The 26,560-nt window shown below is 54.9% G+C and overlaps 1 protein-coding gene and 1 non-coding gene across 2 annotated transcripts; one reads left to right on the forward strand and one right to left on the reverse strand.

Moving 5' to 3' along the window:
* The first annotated feature begins 7,579 nt into the window (after positions 1-7,579).
* Positions 7,580-18,521, forward strand: WDR5 (WD repeat domain 5). The gene is made up of 14 exons (XM_044278696.1): positions 7,580-7,688; positions 8,357-8,499; positions 8,811-8,919; positions 9,667-9,740; positions 9,895-9,984; positions 10,549-10,638; positions 10,877-10,960; positions 11,433-11,488; positions 11,835-11,881; positions 12,937-13,012; positions 14,070-14,103; positions 14,684-14,758; positions 14,837-14,924; positions 17,008-18,521. Exons 2-14 carry the CDS (start codon positions 8,419-8,421, stop codon positions 17,106-17,108), a joined length of 1,005 nt encoding a protein of 334 aa, XP_044134631.1. The 5' UTR covers positions 7,580-7,688; positions 8,357-8,418; the 3' UTR covers positions 17,109-18,521.
* Positions 18,522-25,151: 6,630 nt separating this feature from the next.
* On the reverse strand, positions 25,152-25,278 carry LOC122929877. Its single transcript, XR_006388091.1, has one exon. It is a non-coding gene; the product is annotated as a U6atac minor spliceosomal RNA (small nuclear RNA).
* Positions 25,279-26,560: the final 1,282 nt, after the last annotated feature.

The raw sequence follows: 26,560 nt of genomic DNA on the forward strand, positions 1-26,560 counted from the left end.
TACATCGCTCGGCTATCTAATAGCAGAGTACAGCACTCGACTATCGAACAGGGGAGTACAGCGCTCGGCTATCTAACAGCGGAGTACAGCGCTCGGCTATCTAACAGCGGAGTACAGCGCTCGGCTATCTTATAGCGGAGTACATCGCTCGGCTATCTAATAGCAGAGTACAGCGCCCGGCTATCTATTAGCGGAGTACAGCGCTCGGCTATCTAATAGTGGAGTACAGCACTCGACTATCGAACAGGGGAGTACAGCGCTCGGCTATCTAATAGCGGAGTACAGCGCTCGGCTATCTAATAGGGGAGTACAGCGCTCGGCTATCGAACAGGGGAGTACAGCGCTCGGCTATCTAATAGCGGAGTACAGCGCTCGGCTATCGAACAGGGGAGTACAGCGCTCGGCTATCGAACAGGGGAGTACAGCGCTCGGCTATCTAATAGGGGAGTACAGCGCTCGGCTATCGATCAGGGGAGTACAGCGCTCGGCTATCTAATAGGGGAGTACAGCGCTCGGCTATCGAACAGGGGAGTACAGCGCTCGGCTATCTAATCGCAGAGTACATCGCTCGGCTATCTAATGGGGGAGTACAGCGCTCGGCTATCTAATAGCAGAGTACATCGCTCGGCTATCTAATGGGGGAGTACAGCGCTCGGCTATCTAATAGGGGAGTACAGCGCTCGGCTATCTAATAGGGGAGTACAGCGCTCGGCTATCTAATAGCAGAGTACATCGCTTGGCTATCTAATGGGGGAGTACAGCGCTCGGCTATCTAATAGCGGAGTACAGCGCTCGGCTATCTATTAGCGGAGTACAGCGCTCGGCTATCTAATAGCAGAGTACAGCGCCCGGCTATCTAATAGTGGAGTACAGCGCTCGGCTATCTAATAGCGGAGTACAGCGCCCCGCTTTCTAATAGCGGAGTACAGCGCTCGGCTATCTAATAGTGGAGTACAGCGCTCGGCTATCTAATAGTGGAGTACAGCGCTCGGCTATCTAATAGCGGAGTACAGCGCCCGGCTATCTATTAGCGGAGTACAGCGCTCGGCTATCGAACAGGGGAGTACAGCGCTCGGCTATCTAATAGCGGAGTAAAGTGCCCGGCTATCTAATAGCGGAGTACAGCGCTCGGCTATCTAATAGTGGAGCACAGCACTCGGCTATCTAACAGCGGAGTACAGCGATCGGCTATCTAACAGCGGAGTACAGCGCTCGGCTATCTAACAGCGGAGTACAGCGCTCGGCTATCTTATAGCGGAGTACATCGCTCGGCTATCTAATAGCAGAGTACAGCGCCCGGCTATCTATTAGCGGAGTACAGCGCTCGGCTATCTAATAGTGGAGTACAGCACTCGACTATCGAACAGGGGAGTACAGCGCTCGGCTATCTAATAGCGGAGTACAGCGCTCGGCTATCTAAAAGGGAGTACAGCGCTCGGCTATCGAACAGGGGAGTACAGCGCTCGGCTATCTAATAGCGGAGTACAGCGCTCGGCTATCGAACAGGGGAGTACAGCGCTCGGCTATCGAACAGGGGAGTACAGCGCTCGGCTATCTAATAGGGGAGTACAGCGCTCGGCTATCGATCAGGGGAGTACAGCGCTCGGCTATCTAACAGGGGAGTACAGCGCTCGGCTATCTAACAGGGGAGTACAGCGCTCGGCTATCTAATCGCAGAGTACATCGCTCGGCTATCTAATGGGGGAGTACAGCGCTCGGCTATCTAATGGGGGAGTACAGCGCTCGGCTATCTAATAGGGGAGTACAGCGCTCGGCTATCTAATAGCAGAGTACATCGCTTGGCTATCTAATGGGGGAGTACAGCGCTCGGCTATCTAATAGCGGAGTACAGCGCTCGGCTATCTATTAGCGGAGTACAGCGCTCGGCTATCTAATAGCAGAGTACAGCGCCCGGCTATCTAATAGTGGAGTACAGCGCTCGGCTATCTAACAGCGGAGTACAGCAATCGGCTATCTAATAGCGGAGTACAGCGCTCGGCTATCTAACAGCGGAGTACAGCACTCGGCTTTCTAATAGCGGAGTACAGCGCTCGGCTATCTAATAGTGGAGTACAGCGCTCGGCTATCTAATAGTGGAGTACAGCGCTCGGCTATCTAATAGTGGAGTACATCGCTCGGCTATCTAATAGCGGAGTACAGCGCCCGGCTATCTATTAGCGGAGTACAGCGCTCGGCTATCGAACAGGGGAGTACAGCGCTCGGCTATCTAATAGCGGAGTAAAGTGCCCGGCTATCTAATAGCGGAGTACAGCGCTCGGCTATCAAACAGGGGAGTACAGCGCTCGGCTATCTAATAGTGGAGCACAGCGCTCGGCTATCTAACAGCGGAGTACAGCACTCGGCTATCTAATAGCGGAGTACAGCAATCGGCTATCTAATAGCGGAGTACAGCGCTCGGCTATCGAACAGGGGAGTACAGCGCTCGGCTATCGAACAGGGGAGTACAGCGCTCGGCTATCTAATAGCGGAGTACAGTGATCGGTCAATAGTAAATGTCAGGAGAACCCTTTTAACCTGCTGATGACTGAATACCCCTTTACGCTGGGTTTACACCTGAGCGTTTTGAAAGGAGCTCTCTGTATGCGCGATTGTACCGGTGTTTGCAATCGCGCATACAGAGACAAGTGAATGCCCATTGTCGCGCGTTCCCGAAAGTCTATGTACGGGAACGCGCGACAAGACGCCCCAAAGAAGCTCATGTACTTCTTGGGGCGTCGGGCGTTTTACAGCGCGATCGTACGCGCTGTAAAACGCCCAGGTGAGAACCATTCCCATAGGGAATCATTGGTTTCTCCTTGTTGAGCGTTTTACAGCGTGTAGGAACGCGCTGTAAAACGCTCAGGTGTGAACCCAGCCTTAGGCTGGGTTCACACGGGCGTCATGTTTTGCCTCCGGATGCGTCCCAGGTGCATTGCGGCAAGTAGTAGGTACGCAATTGCAGTCAGTTTTGACTGCTATTGCGTTCCGTTGTTCAGTTTTTATCGCGCGGATGCAATGCGTTTTGCACGCGCGTGATAAAAACCTGAATGTGGTTCCCAGACCCGAACTTCTTCACTGAAGTTCAGGTTTGGGTTCAGTGGTGTGTAGATGTAATTATTTTCCCTTATAACATGGTTATAAGGGAAAATAATAACATTCTTTAATACAGACTGCTAAGTAGAAGGTCAATTAAGGGTTAAAAAAATAAATAAAATTAACTCACTTCCTCCAATTGATCGCGTAGCTGCCGGTCTCCAGTTCTTTCTTCAGGACCTGTCAAAGGACCTGTGGTGATGTCACTGAGATCATCACATGGTCCATCACCACTGTGATGGACCATGTGATGTGACATCACCACAGGTCCTTTAGCCGGCAGCTCATGATTAAAGAAGTAAGAAGAGATCGGCAACTACGCGATCAAGAGGAGGAGGTGAGTTAATTTATTTTATTTTTTAACACAACTCCCTTCTACATCGATTTGCTAGCAGTCTGCAGTAAGGGTACAGAGGGGTGGTAACCAGTTGGGGGTGTGTCCCTGCACAGTCTTACAATGGCAGCGCTGATTGGATAGAGTGTGCAGGGACACACCCCCAACACCCCCCTCTCTACCCTTACTGCAGACTGCTAGTAATTCATTTATAAAACAATAAAGGAACGGCAGAACATGGAGCGATAAGAATACAGGCTCCAGAATGTTATTACATGGGGAATGCATGAAGCTATTAAAAGAGGCGACAGGAGCGGCGAGAGGCTAAGACAAAACGAAGAAGGCTCGTCATTCTCCTTATTAAAGGGGCTGTCACACGAAAAATATTCTAGTTTCCAAACCAGCACCTGAATCTGAATACTTTTGTAATTGCATGAAATTAAACATTTAGCATAAACCACTATATTCAATAAAATGTACCTGTACAGCGCCACCTGCTGCTTGTTTTTTTCGTATTTCTTTGACCTGCTCACTGAGATGGCCGCACGTGCTCAGTTTCATCCCTCTACTGCCTCCTGAGCTGTGATAGGGAGAGCATGGACACGCCCCCTGAGCTAAAGCATAAAGGACACACCCCTTAAGCTGTCAGCTTGATATAAATCTAGCAGAGCAATTAATGGGGAGATCTCTGAATCCATGTGAGGTCCAGGGCTGGATCCATGTGAGGTCCAGGGCTGGATCCATGTGAGGTCCAGGGCTGGATCCATGTGAGGTACAGGGCTGGATCCATGTGAGGTCCAGGGCTGGATCCATGTGAGGTACAGGGCTGGTTCTAGCTTTATTAGAAATGTATTACCATGGACCATATGATGTCTGATTTTCATTTTTACATTAGTCATGGGATAACTTTTACCTCAAGAATTATGAAACAAATGGAGCGAAGAATGAAGACGTAGAAAGGTGACTGAGGTGCAAAACTATAAGGAATCCGTCTACTGTCCAAGGTGACAGGGTGTTGGACTTTGTGAGTGAACTGCCTGAGGGGCGGACTGTCTGAGGGGTGACCTGTCCGAGGGGTGACCTGTCTGAGGGGTGACCTGTCTGAGGGGTGACCTGTCTGAGGGGTGACCTGTCTGAGAGGCGGACTGTCTGAGGGGTGACCTGTCTGAGGGGCGGACTGTCTGAGGGGTGACCTGTCCGAGGGGTGACCTGTCTGAGGGGTGACCTGTCTGAGAGGTGACCTGTCTGAGGGGTGACCTGTCTGAGGGGTGACCTGTCTGAGGGGCGGACTGTCTGAGGGTTGACCTGTCTGAGAGATGGACTGTCTGAGGGGTGACCTGTCTGAGAGGCGGACTGTCTGAGGGGCGGACTGTCTGAGGGGTGACCTGTCTGAGGGGTGACCTGTCTGAGAGGCGGACTGTCTGAGGGGTGACCTGTCTGAGGGGCGGACTGTCTGAGGGTTGACCTGTCTGAGAGATGGACTGTCTGAGGGGTGACCTGTCTGAGAGGCGGACTGTCTGAGGGGTGACCTGTCTGAGGGGTGACCTGTCCGAGGGGTGACCTGTCTGAGGGGTGACCTGTCTGAGGGGTGACCTGTCTGAGGGGCGGACTGTCTGAGGGGTGACCTGTCTGAGGGGTGACCTGTCTGAGAGGTGGACTGTCTGAGGGGTGACCTGTCTGAGAGATGGACTGTCTGAGGGGTGACCTGTCTGAGAGGCGGACTGTCTGAGGGGTGACCTGTCTGAGGGGTGACCTGTCTGAGGGGTGACCTGTCTGAGGGGTGACCTGTCTGAGGGGTGACCTGTCTGAGGGGCGGACTGTCTGAGGGGTGACCTGTCTGAGGGGTGACCTGTCTGAGAGGCGGACTGTCTGAGGGGTGACCTGTCTGAGAGGCGGACTGTCTGAGGGGTGACCTGTCTGAGAGGCGGACTGTCTGAGGGGTGACCTGTCTGAGGGGTGACCTGTCTGAAAGGCGGACTGTCTGAGGGGTGACCTGTCTGAGGGTTCACCTGTCCGAGGGGTGACCTGTCTGAGGGGTGACCTGTCTGAGGGGTGACCTGTCTGAGAGGCGGACTGTCTGAGGGGTGACCTGTCTGAGGGGTGACCTGTCTGAGGGGCGGACTGTCTGAGGGGTGACCTGTCTGAGGGGTGACCTGTCTGAGAGGCGGACTGTCTGAGGGGTGACCTGTCTGAGGGGTGACCTGTCTGAGGGGCGGACTGTCTGAGGGGTGACCTGTCTGAGGGGTGACCTGTCTGAGAGGCGGACTGTCTGAGGGGTGACCTGTCTGAGGGGTGACCTGTCTGAGGGGCGGACTGTCTGAGGGGTGACCTGTCTGAGGGGCGGACTGTCTGAGGGGTGACCTGTCTGAGGGGTGACCTGTCCGAGGGGTGACCTGTCTGAGAGGCGGACTGTCTGAGGGGTGACCTGTCTGAGGGGTGACCTGTCTGAGGGGCGGACTGTCTGAGGGGTGACCTGTCTGAGGGGTGACCTGTCTGAGAGGGGACTGCCTGAGGGGTGACCTGTCTGAGGGGTGACCTGTCTGAGAGGCGGACTGTCTGAGAGGTGATCTGTCCGAGGGGTGACCTGTCTGAGAGGGGACTGTCTGAGGAGTGACCTGTCTGAGGGGTGGACTGAGGGGTGACCTGTCTGAGGGGTGGACTGAGGGGTGACCTGTCTGAGGGGTGACCTGTCTGAGAGGCGGACTGTCTGAGGAGTGACCTGTCTGAGGGGTGGACTGAGGGGTGACCTGTCTGAGAGGGGACTGTGTGAGGAGTGACCTGTCTGAGGGGTGGACTGAGGGGTGACCTGTCTGAGAGATGGACTGTCTGAGGGGTGACCTGTCTGAGGGGTGGACTGAGGGGTGACCTGTCTGAGGGGTGACCTGTCTGAGAGGCGGACTGTATGAGGAGTGACCTGTCTGAGGGGTGGACTGAGGGGTGACCTGTCTGAGAGGGGACTGTGTGAGGAGTGACCTGTCTGAGGGGTGGACTGAGGGGTGACCTGTCTGAGGGGTGACCTGTCTGAGGGGTGGACTGAGGGGTGACCTGTCTGAGGGGTGACCTGTCTGAGAGATGGACTGTCTGAGAGATGGACTGTCTGAGGGGTGACCTGTCTGAGGGGTGACCTGTCTGAGGAGTGACCTGTCTGAGGGGTGACCTGTCTGAGAGATGGACTGTCTGAGGGGTGACCTGTCTGAGGGGTGACCTGTCTGAGAGATGGACTGTCTGAGGGGTGACCTGTCTGAGAGGTGGACTGTCTGAGGGGTGAGCTGTCTCTGAGGGGTGACCTGTCTGAGGAGTGACCTGTCTGAGAGATGGACTGTCTGAGGGGTGAGCTGTCTCTGAGGGGTGACCTGTCTCTGAGGGGTGACCTGTCTGAGAGATGGACTGTCTGAGGGGTGACCTGTCTGAGAGGTGGACTGTCTGAGGGGTGACCTGTCTGAGGGGTGACCTGTCTGAGAGGTGGACTGTCTGAGGGGTGAGCTGTCTCTGAGGGGTGACCTGTCTGAGAGGCGGACTGTCTGAGGGGTGAGCTGTCTCTGAGGGGTGACCTGTCTGAGGGGTGAGCTGTCTGAGAGGTGGACTGTCTGAGGGGTGAGCTGTCTCTGAGGGGTGACCTGTCTGAGGGGTGAGCTGTCTGAGAGGTGGACTGTCTGAGGGGTGGACTAATCTTTCTCCACTTGTAGATTTGGAGGTGAGCAGTCACAGGAGACACCTCGGTGGTGGGCGGACAGGCGGCCATCAATGCTGTGCTGACTTTTCCTGTCAGGACCTTACACACCATCATTCTGCCCTTCTTACCCAAAGCAACCAATCACAGCACAGCTTTTATTTTTCAGAGCAGGATCAGAAATTAAAACTGCACTGTCATTGGTTGCTAAGAGATGGACTTTACGAAGGGGGCGTGTCCTCCAGGAAGCTTATCACATATTTCACACTAGCCATGCACAGCTCCAAACCGTCCGCAGATTGTTCTTATCGCATGCGCAGAACCTGTAAACCCTCCCACTATTCCCCGCCAGACCTGGAAGCATGCGCACTTTACACTTTCTGTCTCCGCGTCATCCGTCTGCGCATGAGCCGTTCTCCTTCCTGAGTCCTGCGCCTGCGCATACGAACGTTACGGCAGATTTCACGCCTGCGCTTTGTGGCTGGAGACTAGCTTACTGCGCGTGCGCGTCTGTTGCCCGGCCTGGCGCGCAGCCTTCTCGCTTCCCGTGTGTGCGGCTTCAATGAGCTGAGAGCAAGGCCCGAGGAGCAGGTAACCGGGGAGTCCGGAGCGTGAGAACGGAGAGGAGCACCACGGTGTGTCCTCGGGTATAGCGCTACGTACCGGGGCTGTTCCCATACAATCCGGTGTAAACGCGGCCTGCCCCTTTAAATGCTTTATGTTTCCTGTGGCTCACATATATGTTTGAGGCTGGTCACTGCTGCTCCCCTGGAGTCCCCAAATCTTCAGTGTGACGCTGTAAGTTCCCCCAGTGGGGCCCCCCCCGGTTCCGCGTGGCGCTGTGCCTGGCCCCCCCCTGGTTCCGCGTGGCGCTGTGCCTGGCCCCCCCGGTTCCGCGTGGCGCTGTGCCTGGCCCCCCCCCGGTTCCGCGTGGCGCTGTGCCTGGCCCCCCCCCGGTTCCGCGTGGCGCTGTGCCTGGCCCCCCCCCGGTTCCGCGTGGCGCTGTGCCTGGCCCCCCCCCGGTTCCGCGTGGCGCTGTGCCTACTGCCCGCTGCAGTAGGAGCTCAGCCAATCTGCCCACAAGCTTGCTGACTGTTCCCATCAGGATAGTGACATCACAGCTCCAATCTTTTAGTTGTGTCCTTGCTCCTGTGTAGAGAGGAGTGAACGGTTCCTCCAGGTGCCGCGGCCCCTCCACCACCGGAGTGGGACACGTATATACGAGGTGCTGACTGCCCCCTGCGCTTCTGTATCTGCAGCAGCCTGCACAGAGGGAGCAGACGTCGCCTGCAGCGCGTGACTTGTGTCCTGGGAATCCGTCATGGCCACAGAGGAGAAGAAGCCGGAGACCGAAGCCTCGAAGACGCAGTCCACCCCGTCATCCTCCAGCAACCAGAGCAAGGTCAGTGGCCCCTGCACCCCACTCTCTACATATCGGGGGGACATGTTCTGTGTGGGGATGCGGCTGGAAGTGAATGTGGACACCGGTGATGGGTGAGAGGTCCATCTCTGCATGTGAGAAGGTGTGAACGGATCTGCCGCCATCTTGTTTGTCGTTTTTTGTACAGACGTGGCGGCAAATCCTGCTGTGAGTGATGGCCGTGCGGCCTGAGTGGTGAGGTGCGGTGTGTACTTAGACCAGAGCGTCCGTGTGGCTGCAGATTACATCCGCCCTTTGATCCCACGTCATGACTGGAGTCTTCTCTTCCTCAGCCCGCTCCTGTGAAGCCGAATTACACCCTCAAGTTCACCCTCGCTGGGCACACCAAGGCCGTCTCCTCCGTGAAGTTCAGCCCCAACGGGGAGTGGCTGGCCAGCTCGTGTAAGGATGGGGCAGGGATCGGGCTCCACTGGGAGAAGAGGGCCTCATTGTGGGTCTTATATTAGCAGGAGTAGTGTGAATATGAAGCTTTAATCTGCGTCTGCAAGTGCCCAGGAGGCGGAGCTTCACAGTGAAGTGCCTGTCATTGAGCTGCTACCCAGCCCCTCCTCTCTGCTCTGAGGGACAGATGTGCTGTCTTCTGATTGGATGCTGCAGCTCAGTGGGGAGGGGCTGTGAAGTAGCTCCATGTAGAGGGTATGTCCCAGTGAAGCTCCGCCCACTTGGCACTTAAAGCAGTTGTCTGGGATTTTGATAGTGGCGGCCTATACTCGAGATAAGCTATTAATATAATGTTTTCGGTGTCTGACACCCCACAACCCCGCCGATCAACCGCTACCATATAGCTCCATGTATTGTGCAGTGGCCGGAGCTGCACGGTAACATCTGATCGGCGAGGGTTTGGGGTGTCAGACCCCGAAAGCAGGATATTGATAGCTTATCCTTAGCGTCAGACATCAATATCAAAGACGAGCATTTTGAGCAGAATAAAACTTCATCTTCCCACTGCTCCTGATACGAACTCCAGAGGAGCTATGTTTGCTCTGCATTCTCTGGCCCCATTCTAGTACTGTCAGCAGTTCAGAATGGTTAAAGCTGCTGACAGACTCCCTTTACGAGCCTCCTGGTGTAAGCGGATGAGGTGAGGCGTCACCCCGTCTCTAACGTTGTCTCTTTTCCCCCTTTAAGCGGCTGATAAACTGATAAAGATCTGGGGGGCGTACGACGGCAAGTTTGAGAAGACGATATCCGGGCACAAGCTGGTAAGAGAAGGCGACGTCCTCCACATACATGGTCCCGGGGACCTGCTCGCAGACACATGCTCGGCCTCCTGTCACACTGCTGATTACAGGGGCCCGTCCTCGGGGTCCTCATCCCATTGACTTGGACGCTGATGCATCTGTCTGACTCTTGCAGGGAATATCGGATGTCGCCTGGTCCTCCGACTCCAATCTCCTGGTCTCCGCCTCAGACGATAAAACTCTGAAGATCTGGGACGTGAGCTCGGTGGGTGCCTCCCTCCTCCTCCTCGGGGGTCCCTCAGTGGCCCATTTATATGGACAGTAGAACACTCCACTCGTGTCTGTTAAAGGGGAATTCTGCCTGAACCCCCCAGAAAAAAACAAATCCACCATATAAAGGGTTACAGAGATTTTCTGCTTAGTTGTTTGAGGGAAAGCTGGGGACCACCAGAACATCCGCCATGACGTCCTGCTGCGGGGTTTCTCCCAGCAGAGCTGGTCACGTCTAGTGGACCTGTCACCGGGGGTCCTACAAAACCGTCAAGTCACCACGACTTCCACCCAAAATAAGGTCTCCTCTTCCCGGGCGATGCGCTTGGTTGAGCGCCTGTTGGGGTCCGTTCACATGGGAGACCCCTCTTAAAGGGGTCTCCCGGATTTTTTCTATCAGATTGGTGGAGGTCCATCGGCTGGGACCCCCGCCAATCAGCCGAGAAGGCACCGGCACCATTGATGTGAGATGCTCTGCTGTGTACATCACTCAGCACGAGGCCTGCGTACAGGAAGCGGCCAGCCTCGCTCCCGCTAATTCACCTTCTTCTCATTTTAGGGGAAATGTTTGAAGACGTTGAAGGGTCACAGTAACTACGTGTTCTGCTGCAATTTTAACCCCCAGTCCAACCTCATTGTGTCGGGATCGGTAAGTGCAGCGATGGACTGTGGTGCACCCCCAGTCAATGTTTGGATGATGGAAAAGTTGTTCTGGTCTCGGCAGATCAGATGCCTGTGTCTGGCTGAGGAGAGTTCATTGTGCAGTCAGATCCAGGTCTGTCTGGCTGTCGGTGAACTTGGCACCTGCTGGGACTTGTAGTTCTGCGTGTGTTGAGAGACCCCCGAACCACATCTTGTCTGATCATGTGATCGTTCTCTTTCTCCAGTTTGATGAAAGTGTCAGGATATGGGACGTAAAGACCGGGAAGTGTCTGAAGACGTTGCCTGCGCACTCCGACCCCGTGTCCGCAGTAAGAGCTGATCTGTGGTTTCTAGGGGGTTAAACCTTTAAAGGGGATGTCTCATCTGGACGAGGCCCATAGACTCCAGGAGGTGCGGGCCCTACTTCTGTTTAAAGATAAGGACCCCTCGTCTGCTCCCAGCTATACTCAGAATATACAGGATGAAAGCCCCTGTACACGATGTATGACTCCCATCATCCCTGCCCCCAGGAGCTCTAAATCTAATCCACCTATTACACAGTGTATCACTCCCATCATCCCCGCCTCCTGGAGCTCACAATTTATTTCCCAGGGCAGCAGGAATAATTGGAACAGTAGTTGTAGTTGTCGGGTAATGAGGGCGCCTCTCCGAAGGTTTGTGGTTATTTTGGCAGGTATCAGGTTTCCTCCTCTCCTGGAGGGGGGGGGGGGGTTGGGCGGTCCGCTGGGATCCGCAGGTGATAATCAGCATATGTCGCCTTTCTTACTTTTACCTTCCCAGGTGCATTTCAATCGTGACGGTTCCCTCATTGTCTCCAGTAGTTACGACGGCCTGTGGTGAGTATCAGCTCCGAAGAGGGCTGCCTACTACAACCCCAATCATTGCTGGGTAGACATATGATACAGGTCACTGTCCTGCATGCTTGCCTGAACCACACATATGCCTGGTAATGTAGTACTACAACCCCAATCATTGCTGGGTAGACATATGATCCTGAATCAGAAATCTGCCGGCGACACTGATGAGATTTGCCGTTCTGGTGCTGCCATATTGGATCATCCTGTTTTCCTGCCCCCCCCCTTCCTATTGAGTGAGATCCACAGCGCCGGTCACTTTCGGCAGCGTCCAGTAATCTGCCGCCTGATTCTTCATTTCTAACTGACTTGTCTCTCTGTCATTCAGCCGGATCTGGGACACCGCCTCGGGCCAGTGCTTAAAAACGCTGATCGGTAAGTTTAGTGAAAGATGACTTTCCTTTGGAGACTCCTGACGGTTCCTTCAGTTGCTCCTCAGCGCTCGGTGACACTGGAGATCTAAGGCCCCTTTCACACGGGCAAGTTTTCCGTGCGGGTGCGATGCGTGCGGTGAACGCACTGCACCCGCACTGAATCCTGACCCATTCATTTCTATGAGACTGTGCACACGAGCGTTGATTTTCACGCATCACTTGTGCGTTGCGTGAAAATCGCAGCATGCTCCTCTTTGTGCGTTTTTCACGTAACGCAGGCCCTATAGAAATGAATGGGGTTGCGTGAAAATCGCATGCATCCGCAAGCAAGTGCGGATGCGGTGCGATTTTTCACGCATGGGTTCTAGGTAACATGGTTATAAGGGAAAATAATAGCATTCTGAATACAGAATGCTTAGTATAATAGTGCTGGAAGGGTTAAAAATAATAAAAAAAGTTAACTCACCTTCTCCTCTTGTTCGGGTAGATGCCGGTCTGTTCTTTAGCTGTGGGCTGAATGACCTGTGGTGACGTCAGATCACATGCTCCATCACCACGGTGATGGACCATGTGATTGGAGCATGTGATCTGACATCACCTCAGGTCCTTCAGCCCACAGCTAAAGAACAGACCGGCATCTACCGAACAAGAGGAGAAGGTGAGTTAACTTTTTTATTATTTTTAACCCTTCCAGCACTATTATACTAAGCATTCTGTATTCAGAATGCTATTATTTTCCCTTATAACCATGTTATAAGAGAAAATAATACAATCTTCAGAGCATCAATCCCAAGCCCGAACTTCTGTGAAGAAGTTCGGGTCTGGGTACCAAACATGCACGATTTTTCTCACGCGAGTGCAAAACGCATGACAATGTTTTGCACTCGCGCGGAAAAATCGTGCATTTTCCCGCAACGCACCCGCCTCTTATCTGGGCAAAAAACATGACGCCCGTGTGAAAGAGGCCTAAGGAGCAACTGTAAGGGTGTTGGGCGTCAGCCGGAAGTCTGTGTGATGTGGTGCAGCGCGTGACCCGTCTGTATCTTCTGTCCTCAGATGATGACAACCCGCCCGTGTCTTTTGTGAAGTTTTCTCCGAACGGCAAATACATTCTAGCTGCGACTTTAGACAAGTAAGTGCGGAGTCGTAATAAAGCGTTAGTTCGGCCGCCGCGTCTCTAAGGCCCCTTTCACGCGGGCGAGTATTCCGCGCGGATGCGATGCGCGAGTTCAACGCATTGCACCCGCACTGAATCCGAACCCATTCATTTCTATGGGGCTCTGCACACGAGCGGTGATTTTCACGCATCACTTGTGCGTTGTGTGAAAATCGCAGCATGCTCCTCTTTGTGCGTTTATCACGTAACGCAGGCCCCATAGAAATGAATGGGGCAAGCAACTGCGGATGTGGTGCAATTTTCACGCACGGTTGCTAGGAGACGATCGGGATGGAGACCTGATCATCATTATTATTTTCCCCTATAACATGGTTATAAGGGAAAATAATAGCATTCTGAATACAGACTGCACAGTACAATAGCGCTGGAGGGGTTAAAACAAATATATAAATAATTTAACTCACCTTAGTCCACTTGATCGCGCAGCCGGCATCTCTTCTGTGCTGTGTACAGGAAAAGGACTTGTGGTGACGTCACATGATCTTTTACCACAGTGATGGATCATGTGATGACCGGAGTGACGTCACCACAGGTCCTTTTCCTGCACACAGCTAAGAAGAAGAAAGGAGAGAAGCCGGCTGCGCGAGCAAGTGGATTAAGGTGAGTTTAATTTTAAAAAAAATTAACCCCTCCAGCGCTATTGTACTATGCATTCTGTATAACCATGTTCTAAGGGAAAATACAATCTACAGAACACCGATCCCAAACTTCTGTGAAGAATTTCGGGTTTGGGTACTAAACATCACGCGAGTGCAAAACGCATTACAATGTTTTGCATTCACGCTGAAAAATCGCACATGTTCCCGCAACGCCCGTGTGAAAGAGGCCTAAGACGTGACAGGAATGAACAAACAGCTGAGGGTCTGTTACAGTGCGTGGGTCTCAGAGGATTGTCTGCACTGATGCACTGTAACAAACTCTCAGCTGCAAGCCTTGTCACGTGACTTGCAGGACTGTTGTGGCCGCCATGTTTTTCTGCTCTGACCCCGTGTGTTTTGCTGTTCCCTTTTAGCACGCTGAAGTTATGGGACTACAGTAAAGGGAAGGTAGGTTCTCCGGTCTCGTGTCGCGCCATACTGTCCCTGGAGCCGTTATCCACTCTGTGACTTGCGCCCGTAAACACGTGGCAGGTGTCACCCCTTCCCCCGGGGGTCATCGTGCCTGCGGCGCTCACTCCGTCTGCAGACCACACGGTCAGAAAATGACAGTAAGGGTCCATTCACACGTCCGCAATTTAGTTCCGTATTCCGGAATTGCGGACCTTTTCATTTCACATCGTGCGGCCCGGAAATTGCGGACAAGAATAGCCATATTCTATTAGTGCCGGCGATGTGCGGTCCGCAAAATGCAGAACACACATGGCCGTGTCCATTTTTTTTATTGATCTGCAAAACAAGTTACGGACGTCTGAATGAACCCTAAAACCGCGGTGAGCGCGACCTCCATGCTGGAAGAAGTCGCAGGCATAGCTGAGGGTGAAGAGCAGTAGCACCAGCAGAGTCTGCCCCAGACAATGGGGGTGGTAGTAGTACTGCTGCCCTGATTACTAGTCACCCCCCCCCCCCCCCCCCCCCCCCCGTCTCTGCTCATCTGGATCTCTATCAGCAACCTCTTTATTACTTCCAGTGCCTGAAAACCTACACGTGTCACAAGAACGAGAAGTACTGCATATTCGCCAATTTCTCCGTAACCGGCGGCAAGGTGTGTCCCGTCCCCGTTAACCCCTGAGGGCCTGTCGGCTCACACTCCTCTTGTAACTTTGCGTTGTCTGTGTTGCAGTGGATCGTGTCGGGGTCAGAGGATAATCTGGTGTACATCTGGAACCTCCAGACCAAGGAGATTGTGCAGAAGCTACAGGGCCACACAGGTGAGCGTGCAGGGGCCCACGGATGGCGGCCATGTTCAGAGGAAGAGCCGCGAGCTTGTGGTTCACAATGTGCACGTCACTGCCCAGCGAGACCACCTGCGGACGGTCACAGTGTGGGAGGGGCCTCTGCGGACCCCCAGCTTCACTTCTGGTGCACAGATGCCATAACGAGAGAGGGGCCGGGGCTCATGTGCCCCCAGGCCTAGTAACTGATGGGCATTATCGGGCAGGGAGTAGAGTGTGAGCTCCTGGGGTCAGACATAATGGGGGGAGGAGTAATACTGTGTTACAGGCAGTATTGTAGAGTGTGAGCTCCTGGGGTCAGACATGATGGGGGAGGAGTAATACTGTGTTACAGGCAGAGGCATTATCGGGCAGGGAGTAGAGTGCGAGCTCCTGGGGTCAGACATGATGGGGAGGAGTAATACTGTGTTATAGGCAGAGGCATTATCGGGCAGGGAGTAGAGTGCGAGCTCCTGGGGTCAGAGATGATGGGGGAGGAGTAATACTGTGTTATAGGCAGAGGCATTATCGGGCAGGGAGTAGAGTGCGAGCTCCTGGGGTCAGACATGATGGGGGGAGGAGTAATACTGTGTTATAGGCAGTATTGTAGAGTGTGAGCTCCTGGGGTCAGACATGATGGGGCGAGGAGTAATACTGTGTTACAGGCAGTATTGTAGAGTGTGAGCTCCTGGGGTCAGACATGATGGGGGGAGGAGTAATACTGTGTTACAGGCAGTATTGTAGAGTGTGAGCTCCTGGGGTCAGACATGATGGGGGAGGAGTAATACTGTGTTACAGGCAGAGGCATTATCGGGCAGGGAGTAGAGTGCGAGCTCCTGGGGTCAGACATGATGGGGAGGAGTAATACTGTGTTATAGGCAGAGGCATTATCGGGCAGGGAGTAGAGTGCGAGCTCCTGGGATCAGACATGATGGGGAGGAGTAATACTGTGTTATAGGCAGAGGCATTATCGGGCAGGGAGTAGAGTGCGAGCTCCTGGGGTCAGACATGATGGGGGAGGAGTAATACTGTGTTATAGGCAGAGGCATTATCGGGCAGGGAGTAGAGTGCGAGCTCCTGGGATCAGAGATGATGATGAGGAGGAGTAATACTGTGTTATAGGCAGTATTGTAGAGTGTGAGCTCCTGGGGTCAGACATGATGGGGCGAGGAGTAATACTGTGTTACAGGCAGTATTGTAGAGTGTGAGCTCCTGGGGTCAGACATTATGGGGGGAGGAGTAATACTGTGTTACAGGCAGTATTGTAGAGTGTGAGCTCCTGGGGTCAGACATGATGGGGGTCTCTGTCCCAGGAGCGGTGGGTGCGGGCAGTATTGTAGAGTGTGAGCTCCTGGGGTCAGACATTATGGGGGGAGGAGTAATACTGTGTTACAGGCAGTATTGTAGAGTGTGAGCTCCTGGGGTCAGACATTATGGGGGGAGGAGTAATACTGTGTTACAGGCAGTATTGTAGAGTGTGAGCTCCTGGGGTCAGACATGATGGGGGTCTCTGTCCCAGGAGCGGTGGGTGCGGGCAGTATTGTAGAGTGTGAGCTCCTGGGGTCAGACATGATGGGGGTCTCTGTCCCAGGAGCGGTGGGTGCTGGCAGTATTGTAGAGTGTGAGCTCCTGGGGTCAGACATGATGGGGAGGAGTAATACTGTGTTACAGGCAGAGGCATTATCGGGCAGGGAGTAGAGTGTGAGCTCCTGGGGTCAGAGATGATGGGGGGAGGAGTAATACTGTGTTACAGGCAGTATTGTAGAGTGTGAGCTCCTGGGGTCAGAGATGATGGGGGGAGGAGTAATACTGTGTTACAGGCAGTATTGTAGAGTGTGAGCGCCTGTGGTCAGAGATGATGGGGGGAGGAGTAATACTGTGTTACAGGCAGTATTGTAGAGTGTGAGCGCCTGTGGTCAGACATGATGGGGGGGGTCTCTGTCCCAGGAGCGGTGGGTGCGGGCAGTATTGTAGAGTGTGAGCGCCTGTGGTCAGACATGATGGGGGTCTCTGTCCCAGGAGCAGTGGGTGCGGGCAGTATTGTAGAGTGTGAGCTCCTGACGTCTCCTCCCTCTTGCAGATGTCGTCATCTCCACCGCCTGTCACCCCACAGAGAACATCATCGCCTCGGCCGCGCTGGAGAACGACAAGACCATCAAACTGTGGAAGAGCGACTGCTAAGCCCCCGCAGCCGCTGGGATTGGACTGTGTCCTCGGGGGGCTCCGTCTGGAGGGAGAAGGTTTTACTTCTTTGTGTGAAGACGATCTCGCAGCCTCAGATGTATTTTCTTTCTTGCTCTCTGTTCGGCGGGATGTCGCCGCTCCTGTCCGCTCCTCGTTTGTCCCTTGGTCTTATCAGAGATGGTGGAGAACAGTGAGTGGGGTGACCCTCCCCCGGCCCCCCCAATATCAGCAGTTTACATTGATGTCTAACACCCGGGGGCTCTGTCAGCTTCCCTCGATTTCATGTTTTAGGCTCCAATCACAGCCAGAGCTGCGCTCACAGTTCTGCTGTGACATCCCTCGGTACTGTAGTCACAGACCGACCACTCCGGTTGCCGGCCCGCGCCTGGTGCAAACACTACGTTATTAGACCCTGATACAGCAGGGGCCGAGACCTGAGCTCCGCCTTGGATTTGTCAGCTTTGGATGTGAGTGGAGTATAAGACATGATGCAGCACTAGCTGGTGCTCTGTCATCGCCCCTCGGATTTTGTGGGGAGGTCACCTCCGCTCTGCAGACATTGAGGCGGTGCGCGTTTCGCCGACTTCCGCCTCCGTTTACGCCGTAACGTTAAATCTGTTTTCTGATTGTTTTATTTCAGACCAAAACGAGGGTTAGCGCCGATTTCTCCTCGCCACCCCGCCCCCGCTGGTCATATAGTTCCGTGTTTACCTGTGTTCTGTAGGATTGACCGCCAAAAAAACTGCTGCCCCCTCCCCGCGCTCCTCACCCAGGCCCTGCCCCCACCCTCACTGCAACAGTCAACACCGGCCCGGAAGAGGTTAAAAGTTGTCGTCCAGTCGTTTGTAAATAAAGTTTATTCATTGCGGGATTTTAACTAACTTTTGTGTTTCATCTCCTCACCATTTCTGAGATGCTTGCTGTCAGTGAATGGAAACGTTCTTGGTTTCTGTGTGATCCCTTCCTGCTCACACAGCTGAGGGTTTGTTACAGCGTATCAGTGTACCCGCAACAGCCGCACCAATGTCAGTCCTGGACTCCCTGGTGCCCAACTACGCTGTACCCACTCCTTCAGCTGCGTGATGGGGCCAGGAGGCAACTGGGAATGTTTTCCATTCACTGACAGTAAGCAGATGTCTTTGAAAAGCAGCAATGGGCGGAGGCTGTGCTTACAGCAGACTGGACGCTGGCCCTTTAACCTGCGCCCGCTCTGCCTCCACCCCTGCAGCTCCTCTCCTGATGACGGGTGGCGGCGGCCATTGCATCCAGTTGTAAAGGTTTCCGTGTAAATGGCGAGCGCGGTTTTTGTATTTCGGGCTCCGTAGTATTGTTCTGCTTATGGCGTCGGTCTGGATTACTGCAGAATTTTTTTTTATATATATTTTTGTCAAATTATTTTTTTTTTTCTGACTTCATACAGAACCATAAGCTGGAATAAAGAGGTGGGTTTCTACGTGAAGGCGTGGCGCTGTGTCCTCGTGTCTGTCCGCATCAATGTGGTCTGCTCGGTGAGAGCATGGTGGGAGTGGTAGTTGCTCTGCTGTGGCTGGGTAGCAAGTGGCAGAATTATGTACACATAGCCTTAGAATGCTGGATCACGCCTGAGCCCGGGGGGGGGGGCCCCGAGGAGGGGCGCCTGAGCCCGGGGGGGAGCCGAGGAGCTGATGTGAATTCACATGATGCAGGTTACCACTGAGCTTCTGACTCTGCCATCAGTGGCTCCTGCTGTCACCCCACTGCCACAACACTGGAGATGTGCGCCCCCAATGTCCAGCCTGTGCCAACCTACCACAGGGCAACTATGTACCCACCTGAAGACCTGTGCCTACTGCACCCCTCTCATTACACATGCCCCCCCCCCCCATTGGAGAATCCATCTCTGACTACAGACCCCCCAATGGAGACCCTACCTCTGACTACAGACCCCTCCCCCCCAATGAAGAACTCACCTCTGACTACAGACCCTGCCAATAGAGGAGCCACCTCTGACTACAGACCCCGCCAATAGAGGAGCCACCTCTGACTACAGCCCCCCAATAGAGGAGACACCTCTGACTACAGCCCCCTCCCCCCATGGAGACCCCATCTTTGACTACAGACCATCCTCCCCCCAATGGAGGAGCCACCTCTGACTACAGACCCCCCAATAGAGGAGCCACCTCTGACTACAGACCCCCCAATAGAGGAGCCACCTCTGACTACAGACCCCGCCAATAGAGGAGCCACCTCTGACTACAGCCCCCCCAATGGAGGAGACACCTCTGACTACAGCCCCCTCCCCCCATGGAGACCCCATCTTTGACTACAGACCATCCTCCCCCCAATGGAGGAGCCACCTCTGACTACAGACCCCCCAATAGAGGAGCCACCTCTGACTACAGACCCCCCAATAGAGGAGCCACCTCTGACTGCAGCCCCCCCAACGGAAGAGACACCTCTGACTATAGACCCCCCAATAGAGAACCCACCTCTAACTACAGACCCTTAATGGAGGAGACCCCTCTGACTACAGACCCAAACCACCACCAGCAATGGAAAACCCACCTCTGAATACAGACATTCCCCAATGGAGGACCCACCGCTAACTATAGACCCCCCCCCCCCATAGATGACCCACCGCTAACTATAGACCCCCCCCCAATGGATGACCCACCTCGGAATACAGACCACACTCCCCCCAATAGAGGACCCACCTCGGAATACAGACCACCCTTCCCCCAATGGAGAACTCGCATCTGACTACAGCCCCCCTATGGAGGAGCCACCTCTGACTACAGCCCCCGCAATGGAGGAGCCACCTCTGACTACAGCCCCCGCAATAGAGGAGCCACCTCTAACTACAGACCCCCAATAGAGGAGCCACCTCTGACTACAGCCCCCCCAATAGAGGAGACACCTCTGACTACAGCCCCCTCAATGGAGGAGACACCTCTGACTACAGACCCCCAATAGAGGACCCACCTCTGACTACAGACCCAAACCCCCCCCCCCCCACCAGCAATGGAAAACCCACCTCTGAATACAGACATTCCCCAATGGAGGACCCACCGCTAACTATAGACCCCCCCCCCCCCATAGATGACCCACCGCTAACTATAGACCCCCCCCCAATGGATGACCCACCTCGGAATACAGACCACCCTCCCCCAATAGAGGACCCACCTCTGAATACAGACCACCCTTCCCCCAATGGAGAACTCGCATTTGACTACAGCCCCCCTATAGAGGACCCACCTCTGACTACAGACCCCCCAATGGAGGAGACACCTCTGACTACAGCCCCCCCCCCCATGGAAACCCCACCTTTGACTACAGACCACCCTCCCCCCAATGGAGGACCCACCTCTGACTACAGCCCCCCCATCCCATGGAGGACCCACTTATGACTACAGACCACCAATAGAGGACCCACCTCTGACTAGACCCTCAATGGAGGAGGAGACCCCTCTGACTACAGACCCAACCCCCCCCCCCTTCACCACCAGCAATGGAAAACCCACCTCTGAATACAGACATTCCCCAATGGAGGACCTACTTCTGCCTACAGACACCCCCCCCCCCCCCCAATAAAGGACCCACTGCTAACTATAGACCCCCCCCCCATGGATAACCCACCTCGGAATATAGACCACCCTCCCCTAATAGAGGACCCACCTCTGACTACAGACCCCCCCAATGGAGGAGACACCTCTGACTACAGCCACCTCTGACTACAGCCCCCCCCACATGGAGACCCCATCTGGGACTACAGACCACCCTCCCCCCAATAGAGGGCCCACCTCTGACTACAGACCCTGCCAATGGAGGAGACACCTCTGACTACAGCCACCCAATAGAGGACCCACCTCTGACTACAGACCCCCAATAGAGGACCCACCTCTGACTACAGACCCTCAATGGAGGAGACCCCCTCTGACTACAGACCCAAACCCCCCCCCCCCCCCCCACCAGCAATGGAAAACCCACCTCTGAATACAGACATTCCCCAATGGAGGATCCACCGCTAACTATAGACCCCCCCCCCCCCCCCAATAGAGGACCCACCTCTGAATACAGACCACCCTTCCCCCAATGGGGAACTCGCATCTGACTACAGCCCCCCTATAGAGGACCCACCTCTTACTACAGACCTCCCCAATGGAGGAGACAACTCTGACTACAGCCCCCCCCCAATGGAGACCCCACCTTTGACTACAGACCACCCCCCCCCAATGGAGGACCCACCTCTGACTACAGCCCCCCAATAGAGGACCCACCTCTGACTACAGCCCCCCCCCCATGGATGACCCACCTCGGAATACAGACCACCCTCCCCCAATAGAGGACCCACCTCTGAATACAGACCACCCTTCCCCCAATGGAGAACTCGCCTCTGACTACAGCCCCCCTATAGAGGACCCACCTCTGACTACAGACCCCCCCATGGAGGAGACACCTCTGACTACAGACCCCGCCAATAGAGGACCCACCTCTGACTACAGACCCCCAATAGAGGACCCACCTCTGACTACAGACCCCCCCCAATGGAGGAGACGCCTCTGACTACAGCCACCCAATAGAGGAGCCACCTCTGACTACAGCCCCCCCCCCCCACATGGAGACCCCATCTTTGACTACAGACCACCCTCCCCCCAATAGTGGAGCCACCTCTGACTACAGCCCCCCCAATGGAGGAGACACCTCTGACTACAGCCCCCCCCATGGAGACCCCATCTTTGACTACAGACCATCCTCCCCCCCCAATGGAGGAGCCACCTCTGACTACAGACCCCCAATAGAGGAGCCACCTCTGACTACAGCCCCCGCAATGGAGGAGACACCTCTGACTACAGACCCCCAATAGAGGAGCCACCTCTGACTACAGCCCCCCCCAATAGAGGAGACACCTCTGACTGCAGCCCCCCCCAATGGAGGAGACACCTCTGAATACAGACCCCCAATAGAGGACCCACCTCTGACTACAGACCCTCAATGGAGGAGACCCCTCTGACTACAGACCCAAACCCCCACCCCCCCACCAGCAATGGAAAACCCACCTCTGAATACAGACATTCCCCAATGAAGGACCCACCGCTAACTATAGACCCCCCCCCCCCAATGGATGACCCACCGCTAACTATAGACCCCCCCAATGGATGACCCACCTCGGAATACAGACCACCCTCCCCCAATAGAGGACCCACCTCTGAATACAGACCACCCTTCCCCCAATGGAGAACTCGCATTTGACTACAGCCCCCCTATAGAGGACCCACCTCTGACTACAGACCCCCAATGGAGGAGACACCTCTAACTACAGCCCCCGCCCAATGGAGACCCCACCTTTGACTACAGCCCCCTAATAGAGGACCCACCTCTGACTACAGCCCCCCCTTCCCCATGGAGGACCCACTTATGACTACAGACCATCAATAGAGGACCCACCTCTGACTAGACCCTCAATGGAGGAGACCCCTCTGACTACAGACCCTCAATGGAGGAGACCCCTCTGACTACAGACCCAACCCCCCCCCCCCCCTTCACCACCAGCAATGGAAAACCCACCTCTGAATACAGACATTCCCCAATGGAGGACCCACTTCTGCCTACAGACCCCCCCCCCCCAATAGAGGACCCACTGCTAACTATAGACCCCCCCCCCCCCCCCCCATGGATGACCCACCTCGGAATACATACCACCCTCCCCCAATGGAGGACCCACTTCTGCCTACAGACCCCCCCCCCCCCAATAGAGGACCCACTGCTAACTATAGACCCCCCCCCCCCCCATGGATGACCCACCTCGGAATACAGACCACCCTCCCCCAATAGAGGACCCACCTCTGACTACAGACCCCCCAATGGAGGAGACACCTCTGACTAAAGCCACCCAATAGAGGAGCCACCTCTGACTACAGCCCCCCCACATGGAGACCCCATCTTTGACTACAGACCATCCTCCCCCCAATAGAGGACCCACCTCTGACTACAGACCCCGCCAATGGAGGAGACACCTCTGACTACAGCCACCCAATAGAGGACCCACCTCTGACTACAGACCCCTAATAGAGGACCCACCTCTGACTACAGACCCCCCCAATGGAGGAGACACCTCTGACTACAGCCACCCAATAGAGGAGCCAACTCTGACTACAGCCCCCCCCCCCACATGGAGACCCCATCTTTGACTACAGACCACCCTCCCCCCAATAGAGGAGCCACCTCTGACTACAGCCCCCCCAATGGAGGAGCCACCTCTGACTACAGCCACCCAATAGAGGAGCCAACTCTGACTACAGCCCCCCCCCCACATGGAGACCCCATCTTTGACTACAGACCACCATCCCCCCAATAGAGGAGCCACCTCTGACTACAGCCCCCCCAATGGAGGAGCCACCTCTGACTACAGCCCCCCCCCATGGAGACCCCATCTTTGACTACAAACCCCCCCCCCCCAATGGAGGAGCCATCTCTGACTACAGACCCCCAATAGAGGAGCCACCTCTGACTACAGCCCCCGCAATGGAGGAGCCACCTCTGACTACAGACCCCCAATAGAGGAGCCACCTCTGACTACAGCCCCCCCAATAGAGGAGACACCTCTGACTACAGCCCCCTCAATGGAGGAGACACCTCTGACTACAGACCCCCAATAGAGGACCCACCTCTGACTACAGACCCAAACCCCCCCACCAGCAATGGAAAACCCACCTCTGAATACAGACATTCCCCAATGGAGGACCCACCGCTAACTATAGACCCCCCCCCCCACCCCCCCAATGGAGGAGACACCTCTGACAACAGCCTCCCCCCCCCACCCCATGGAGGACCCACCTCTGACTACAGACCCCCCAATGGAGGAGACACCTCTGACTACAGCCTCCCCCCCCCACCCCACCCCATGGAGGACCCACCTCTGACTACAGACCCCCCCAATGGAGGAGACACCTCTGACTACAGACCCCCCCAATAGAGGACGCACCTCTGACTACAGACCCCCCCATGGAGGAGCCACCTCTGACTACGGCCCCCCCAATAGAGGAGACACCTCTGACTACAGCCCCCCCAATGGAGGAGACACCTCTGACTACAGACCCCCAATAGAGGACCCACCTCTGACTACAGACCCTCAATAGAGGAGACCCCTCTGACTACAGACCCAAACCCCCCCACCCCCCACCAGCAATGGAAAACCCACCTCTGAATACAGACATTCCCCAATGGAGGACCCACCGCTAACTATAGACCCCCCCCAATGGAGGAGACACCTCTGACTACAGCCCCCCCCCCCCCCACGGAGGACCCACCTCTGACTACAGACCCCCCCCAATGGAGGAGACACCTCTGACTACAGCCACCCCATGGAGGACCCACCTCTGACTACAGACCCCTAATAGAGGACCCACCTCTGACTACAGACCCCCCCATGGAGGACCCACCTCTGACTACAGACCCCCCCAATAGAGGACGCACCTCTGACTACAGACCCCCCCATGGAGGACCCACCTCTGACTACAGACCCCCAATGGAGGACCCACCTCTGACTACAGACCCCCCAATGGAGGACCCACCTCTGACTACAGACCCCCAATAGAGGACGCACCTCTGACTACAGACCCCCCTAATGGAGGAGACACCTCTGACTACAGCCTCCCACAAAGGTTGGTTTCCCCTCTGAGAAGACGCCCCCAGGAGCTCCGGGCAAACAGTCATATTCCTGTCATCTTTCAGGAGCTGGTTGGAAAATAAAAGCAGCGACCCTGCCCCCTATCATGTACTCTGCCCTGTCGGTATTCCTCTGCCCCCTATCATGTACTCTGCCCTGTCGGTATTCCTCTGCCCCCTATCATGTACTCTGCCCTGTCGGTATTCCTCTGCCCCCTATCATGTACTCTGCCCTCTGATCTGTCGGTATTCCTCTGCCCCCTATCATGTACTCTGCCCTGTGGTATTCCTCTGCCCCCTATCATGTACTCTGCCCTGTCGGTATTCCTCTGCCCCCTATCATGTACTCTGCCCTCTGATCTGTCGGTATTCCTCTCCCCCCCCCCCCCCCAAAAAAAAAAAATCTGGTTAGAGATGCCACGAGGTAGGTGGCAATGCCTTAACCGTATGTGTGTTGTAAGGCCGAGGGCCTCTTCCATCCTTGTCAAGGGGAGTGCTAACCTTCTCTCCTTTCATACAACACGACTGAATGGGCGGCACCCGAGGTATTTATGGCTCCAGAGACACCAGAGCTGTAATATTAAGGCGACTCCACAGCTTCTCGTCTCTGAAAGATCTCCATTGGACTATCACTCTCATCCATATTCCCCTGACTGCGCCCAAAGATTGCGCTGATTAAGGTCTGAAATTGCTAAAACTAAACCAAAAGAGCACAAATTACATATGCAAATAATAGACCAATAGCAATACAGGGGCGTGGCTTCAGAATAATCTCTTACCCGGAAGTATTATCTGGCCGTCATTTCAGAGAGCGCTGTAATTACCTCAGGATGCGACACAAAGGCCGCGAGATTAAGAGGTTTTCTAACTTCTATTTCCCAAAGGAAAAATAATTATTCCCCATATTGTGACTGGCAGATAGGAGATTACTGCGCCGAGTGCGGCCTCGTGTGAATGGCAGCGGCATGACGCAGCACGCCCGACCTCTAGTGGTCATCAGAGGCAGTGCAGTCAGACAGGAGGCCCTGCGGCCTGTCAGCTCAGCGGGAGAACTACAAATCCCAGTAGATAAGGGGGGTGATAGGGGGGTGATAGGGGGGTTCAACCCCCAACCCCCCACCCCCCCCCAGTGTCTGTCCTCAGCATCAGTATTACAATAGGGACGTTGGGGTCGGCAGCCCCGGGCCCAGCACCGCTGGGGGCCCCAACGCTGACCCGAACGCCCACATACTGCGGCGGGGCACGGGAACGCATAGCTCCCTGTCCCGTCGCCGATCACCGCCATAGGCTTCAGGCCCAGTAGGCCTGAGGCCTATGCGGTAGCGAAATCCCTGCTCAGGCGTGCGTGATGACTTCATCGCGCGCCTGTGCCAGGACGCAGCACTGTGACGCGCCTGACTCATCTGCGAGCAAGCGCCTGGCCCTGGACATGGTGAGCATTTAGCTTTTCATTTTTTGTTCATTTTTTATTTTTATATTTCATGTGCCTACTTGGGGGGGGGGACACAGGAGGACATATTAGGGAAGATAAATCGAGTACATGGGGGGGGTGTTGGGGCTGTATGGGGCCAAATTATTATGGGAGGGACTACTGTGTGGGGGCAAATTATTATGGGAGGGACTACTATGTGGGGCCAAATTATTATGGGAGGGACTACTATGTGGGGGCAAATTATTATGGGAGGGACTACTATGTGGGGCCAAATTATTATGGGAGGGACTACTATGTGGGGGGCAAATTATATGGGAGGGACTACTATATGGGGCCAAATTATTATGGGAGGGACTACTATATGGGCCAAATT

Source organism: Bufo gargarizans, chromosome 2 (assembly GCF_014858855.1).
Source record: "Bufo gargarizans isolate SCDJY-AF-19 chromosome 2, ASM1485885v1, whole genome shotgun sequence".
Taxonomy (NCBI): domain Eukaryota; kingdom Metazoa; phylum Chordata; class Amphibia; order Anura; family Bufonidae; genus Bufo; species Bufo gargarizans.

What these genes read in the sequence shown, in the direction of transcription:
- WDR5 (XM_044278696.1), top strand. Translation starts at nt 8,419, where the DNA reads ATGGCCACAGAGGAGAAGAAGCCGGAGACCGAAGCCTCGAAGACGCAG. An exon ending in GGGACTACAGTAAAGGGAAG is followed by an intron (nt 14,104 to 14,683) that starts GTAGGTTCTCCG and finishes TATTACTTCCAG; the next exon opens with TGCCTGAAAACCTACACGTG. An exon ending in TCTCCGTAACCGGCGGCAAG is followed by an intron (nt 14,759 to 14,836) that starts GTGTGTCCCGTC and finishes TCTGTGTTGCAG; the next exon opens with TGGATCGTGTCGGGGTCAGA.